The sequence below is a fragment of the Morus notabilis genome, unplaced genomic scaffold (genome assembly GCF_000414095.1).
Source record: "Morus notabilis unplaced genomic scaffold, ASM41409v2 Scaffold137, whole genome shotgun sequence".
Classification (NCBI taxonomy): domain Eukaryota; kingdom Viridiplantae; phylum Streptophyta; class Magnoliopsida; order Rosales; family Moraceae; genus Morus; species Morus notabilis.
In genome coordinates, this window is record NW_010358172.1 from 172872 (window position 1) to 178763 (window position 5892).

Sequence of the window (5892 nt, forward strand, 5' to 3'; positions counted from 1 at the left end):
TTATTTTTCCAAAGCAACTTGAGGGCACTTGGAGCAAATTATAATTTTCAGTCAAGTAGATTTGGTGACAAAAAAAGTCTGCATGTTGAAGGAGAGATGGTAAACTTTTATCTACTGAAACATGGAATGTAACAACTAACAAGCATTGTCATCGAAGCTAGAAGTACAATTTTTTTTTTTTTTTTTTGAAACGTTTCATAAATTATCTCTCCTTTTTTTGCCCACTTGGGATATCACAACAAAAAAACCTAAGCTGCTTTGGAAAGACAGGGAAGAAAGATACATAGGAGGAAAAAAGAAATTAAAAAAGAAAGTGAAATAATCTTGGGTGGAAATAGTATTAGCCAAAAGACAGATTAAAATCACATGAAGGAGTTTAATTTATAAGATCTGTCTTTGACTTGTCCCTCTCTAAGGTCCAATTAGTTCTAACAAGCATAGTTTGAAGAGGCATTATATAATCAGGTGGGGTCCACCGTACGGAACAAGTCAAGGGCGGTGAGAGTGGAATTGAGGGTGGTGCTGTGGAGGAGGTGCTGCCGTGGCATTGAGGAGCCGAGGGGCCGCCGCGCCTGCGGGCGGTGGAGGAAGGCATTGGTAACACTTGGTGAAAAGCCCGAACGTGTCAATCTGGTGTATGAAGTTTGTCATGCTCGCCCAACCACCGAATCCAAACCCCACCACTAGGACCCACGCCACTACAAACCCGTTGATCACGTACGTCCCGACCCATCCTCCGAAGTACCTTGGTGGCTGCTCCACAGCATTCTGCAACGCATCACAACCGTTCATTACAAAACGCATCAACCATTTATTATTATACGTGGGGGACCAAAAATTCACTTTAGTACTGTGTTTTCAGATAACGTATGTGTGTGTACATCAATAAAAGTTGGTATTACAGCGAGCAAAGAGATTTTTAAGTGTACTCCCAAGATATGGGGAATCAGATACGAACCAATATTCTGCTCCATTGATACAGCACGAATCTCGTGCTTTTCAGCACTGTACTATTGCCTGATCATAATTTTTTTCCTTCTTTTTTCATCGTCTTTCTTGTGTGCATTTAGTGAAAAAAACGAATAACAAAGCAATAAAAGATGAAAAGTCCCAACTTGATTAATAAATGAACACTGAACCAAAAAAATATACAAGTATCTTGTTGGACAAATAAATGGGAAGAAAAAAAATGTATAAAAATATAAAGATATTTTTTTATATGCTTGACACACTGATAAATTAAATTTTTTAACCGTTAAATTTATGTATTTTTTTATTTTTACGTGTACTTAAAAAAGTTCCAAAATGTAATGGTGTCGGAGAAATGGCCGGGCATCATCTGTTAGACTTTGACAACACGCAATCTTCCTCTCTTAATTTTACTTGCACTTTTCTTCTCCTTAATTAATTAGCACTTACACTACACAACCCTATTAAGTATTCGGCTCAATTAAAACAATTCTTTTGCCTGTCTCCATACGCTGTTCGGTCAAACTTCTGACCGTACGCTGAGATTGACAACAGAGCTTTTTCTCCGACATGTTGTCCTACGTGGCATGTTTGATTTCGAAAGGGTACATGTTAAGGTGCGATTTGATGTAGAGTAAAGAGTGTGTTACCTCTCTGGCAGCGGCTGATTTGAAGGTGAAGATGTAGGCCAGGGCGGGGATAATGTAGACGGTGAAGCTGACGAGGAGCGATCCGACGGTGGAGTTGATGGGACCAAAGAAAGGGAAGATGATGGCCAAGAACCAGATGGGGATGACCACAGGCAATCTCGCCGCCGCACGCTTGCACAAGCTCTTGCACTCGTGCATTCCAATCGCTTTCTCCCACACAAAGTATAATGGTGTGCATGCAAACCCAAATGTAATAAACTGCACAAATTCCCATCCAATTCATTTTTTTTTTGGGTCATATATAGGTCCATTAAAATTATATCAAAACGAGCCCGTTTGGTTCATGAATTAGAATCATGTGATTAGAATTATTTTTAATTTATATGTATTTTTTGTGAGAGAAAATATTATAATAAATTATAAATCATTATTCGAATTAGAGAACGAATCCTCCGTTGTAAGATTAGAAATGAGAAAAAAAAAAAAGCACAGTTTATTGGAATTTGATAAAAATGAAGTAAAAATAGAATTAAGATAAATGCAAGAATATATAAATTAATGTACCTGGTGGATAAGCATTAAAATGACAGCCATGTCTCTGAAGGGGGATTTTGGGAGCAGAGAAAAGGCGTTGGAGTGGTTGAGAAGCATGTCTCCAAATGCCCAATAAACAGCTGAAGCGGACGGAAGTGTCAGTGTCAGCACATACAGGGTAGCTAGCAAGTATATGGCCTTGAACTTCTGGGGCTTCCACATAGCGTGCATGATTTCCCTGTCCCCCAAAAAAAAAAAAAAAAAAAAAAACCCACAGTTTAATTATATTTATTAGCCATTTAAACTCTAGTAACATTTTTCACTAACCCAAAAATATTCAAAAACAATAGCGTTTACGGAATAATATTGGGGTTTAATGTTAATCCACCCATTTTGAGGGAAAGAAGAGAAAAAAAGGGTAATTGATACTGTTTAGTCCTGAATTTTGAGCAGGGCCTTAAACTTTGAATTTTAAAGTATTATGTCTCGTTTATTTCACTAATTTAAATTTTACTACAGTAAAATTTTTTTAGAAATAATCATATCTAACTTTTTTATCACATTAAAAAGCTCTCAAATAAAATCACATCTTAACTCGAATTAAATACTCAAATCAGTAAACTAAATGAGTCCTTAATCTTTGAATTTACATTTTTTCAGTGTTGATGAAAATTTTTAAAAAATTTAATATAGATAATCACATTTTTAACACATAATAACTGAAAATTAAAAAAAAAAATTTTGCAAAATGCTGAAGTGCAAATGAACTTTGGTGGAGAATCTGATTCAAAAGTCAAATCTGGTCAAAGGGAGGACAAAAAAGATGTGATATTTGGATAGACAATTAAGCGACTATATCATCATGACTGAATAAGAAAATCATTGTTTTTTTTTTTTTTTTTTTTCCCTTCTTCAAAAAGGGGAGGTTATAATTATTGGATGACCTTCGAATCTAATCAATCGAATTGAAGAACCTTGATTCCTTTTGGTCTTTTACTCATTATAAAAGCAAAAGCAAATTATAGGGGATGGAAAAGAGCATTGGCTTTTTTCCAAATTATAAAGAGGAATGAATACATTGGGTGGTACCAACCCCACGAAAATAAGGGCCTTTTTGCCACCCACGCCTAATAAGGGCAATATGGGAATATAAAAAAAAACAATATTATAAAATATCCGGGACCCCCTTTTTTTTTTTTTTTTTGATAAAAGTTTGGTAATTAGATCCCCATATGATCTGGCCAAAGAAGAGAAGGTTTAGTCACTTTCAGTAATGACGTTAAGCCCACGTTTTGTGCTAAAATCTTACCCAATCTAGGGAGGACGGACCAAACCACGCCTAATAGAAAAACCAAAATAACAGATGGGCAAAAGTTGAAAATAACGAAAAAGACATTTTTATTTTTTACTTTTTTATTTTTCGAAATATAAAGTCCGAGCTTGTCTTACACAGTGACGGCATGTCCCCCGAATGTGTAGAGAATGTTTGTGGCCCCGGTGAAGTATAGCACCAACTTGGTTGGCCCAGAGTGCTTAACTCCCTCAATCTATATAATAATATATATCATCAAATAAAATCCACATGATCATAAATTACAAATTACGTGCATTAGTGATCAAACCCACTCATCAAAACTAGCAAAGATAAAGCTACAAGCACTAATTACAACACACATGCAATGCTCCAAAAACTACAAAATTGTGCATTTTTAAGTAAATAAATAGTACTTTGAATAAAATGACATTAAAAATTGGTGGGGTCTTTTTTTTTTTTTTGAGTTGAATTGTATTTACCTGACCATGGAGTAGGGAAGCGACAGTGAGGTACCAAGCGGTGTAAGTGGTCATCAAGAGGCCCAAAAACGACCAGACTCTGTAGTTGTGGAACGAAGGAATAAAGACTGTGGTGGCACAGCAAGCTCCGAAGATATAAGTCCAAGTCCTCTTGTCCAGATTATCGTTTATGTAGTATATGTTGCTGCAAAATCAAAAATAATTAAAAGATACCCCAGTTGTGAATAAGGATAAATACGAGTTTAAAGTCCTTTTTGTTTATATGAGAAAATTAAATACTGACTACGATTATAAAAATTAGGAAAGAGTTAAAACTTATGGTCAGAGATCATGTGTAAGTACCTCGCACAAGCTATTAGTTGAATGACAGATCCAAACAGAAGAAATGTACAGTTAAACGCCAAACCCACGTTCCTCCAGTGTTTTCCAAGGAGCCCATCAAGAACTTCAAACCACTACACCCAAAAACAGAAGGAAAAGAAAAAAAATAAAAATAAAGAACTAACCCATGTGAGACGGGGATTAAACTAATGTTCTGTAAGAAGGAGAAGAATAAGAAAAAATAAAGAACTAACCCATGTGAGACGGGGATTAAACTAATGTTCTGTGCTTGATTATATATGTTGGATTTACATTTGAAGTACTATATATTTACTTACCTGGATAACATGGTTTCTGAAATCAACTTTTTCTCTTTCTTTTCTGGTTCTGTACTCAACGTAGAGTATGCTAATGAGATAAGCTGTCCAGCTTCCCAGCACGCCATAGAAGAGCTGAAAGAGTATTCCAGAAAGCATTCCCAGCTGGGAAAATGAATATGGCAACGTCAACAGAACTTGCGCCACCTGATCACAGCACACACACACCATTAGTTCACAGTCCTCATATATACATACATATATATATATATATATATATAAATTACACATACATATATATTAGCTATATATAGAAAGTTAGAAACTAATTAATTAACCTGGTTTGAAGCACAGCTAAACCAAGCATCATAGACAGAACCGCCATGCCAAAAGAACTTGGAGAGTCTTGTTTTCATGTCGTTTGGCTTCCCCTCAGTCTCCATCTCCACATAATTCCCCACTATCACAGTCTCCACCGCCTTGTCGGCCGACGCCATAACTCACTCTCTCTCTTCTCTCTCTCTCTCACTTTCTCTCTCTAGCTAAGTTGTTTCCACTACAATGGTGAATAATATTGTTGGGTGTCTGTGATGTGTGTGTGTATATATAAGGAAGAGAGAGTGAGATATTCGGAATGAGTGTGAAGAAGGGGCTTGGAGAATGGTATATAGACACGACGGGTTCTCGAAGGCTGGCAAAGGCTGTGTTTGAAAGGTATTTTAGAGAGCGGTTTTGGGAAGTGAGTAAAATCCGCTTTTTGGGACGAGCTTATAATAATAATAATACAAATAAAAAAAAAAAAAAAAAAAGTTTTGTTGTAGGCAATGTGGCCCTTTACAAAATCCACTTCTTTTCGTGCCCTCTTTTGTAATTAAAACTTTGTTCTTTAGCTCATGATATAATAATATAGAATAGTTTTAGTGCTGCTAAAAAAAAATTGCATAATAGAAAATTAGTATAAATAAACGACATTTTAAAAGTAATTATGTAGGGGGCGTGAGTGGCCTGTCCGCACGAGCGGGTCTCCACGCTTCCCAAGCTTAATTATTAGATTTTATATAGTTTGCTAATTCAACCTTCTCAACCTCCTTAATTACCATATTGCCATTTTAATTTACCAAAGTTATTTAAGATAAGACGTGTGTGCGAGTAGTGGAGTTATTATACAGACCAAAGTTTTTTTTTAATATAAAAAATAAAAATGAGATTAATGGAAGGTTATAATGGTAAAAGCACGAGAGGTTTATGAGAAATTATGTTGTAGAAGAACAAGGCACTTAGGGAGGGGTAAATATGCAAGGGAAAGA

At 35.8% G+C, this 5892-nt stretch overlaps 1 protein-coding gene across 1 annotated transcript; it reads right to left on the reverse strand.

Moving 5' to 3' along the window:
* Window positions 1–212: 212 nt before the first annotated feature.
* LOC21407698 (auxin transporter-like protein 2) lies at window positions 213–5308 on the reverse strand. Its single transcript, XM_010092013.2, has 8 exons — window positions 4924–5308; window positions 4607–4792; window positions 4290–4402; window positions 3948–4131; window positions 3603–3700; window positions 2184–2391; window positions 1620–1877; window positions 213–768 (listed from the first exon to the last, which is right to left on the reverse strand). The coding sequence occupies exons 1-8, from the start codon at window positions 5080–5082 to the stop codon at window positions 490–492; spliced, it is 1485 nt and encodes a 494-aa protein (XP_010090315.1). The 5' UTR covers window positions 5083–5308; the 3' UTR covers window positions 213–489.
* Between the last annotated feature and the right edge of the window lie 584 nt (window positions 5309–5892).

Coding starts and splice junctions, on each gene's coding strand:
- LOC21407698 (XM_010092013.2), bottom strand. CDS start 5,082: ATGGCGTCGGCCGACAAGGCGGTGGAGACTGTGATAGTGGGGAATTAT. Junction 4,132..4,289: donor CAACTAATAGCTTGTGCGAG/GTACTTACACAT, acceptor TTGATTTTGCAG/CAACATATACTACATAAACG. Junction 3,701..3,947: donor CTTCCCTACTCCATGGTCAG/GTAAATACAATT, acceptor ATTATTATATAG/ATTGAGGGAGTTAAGCACTC.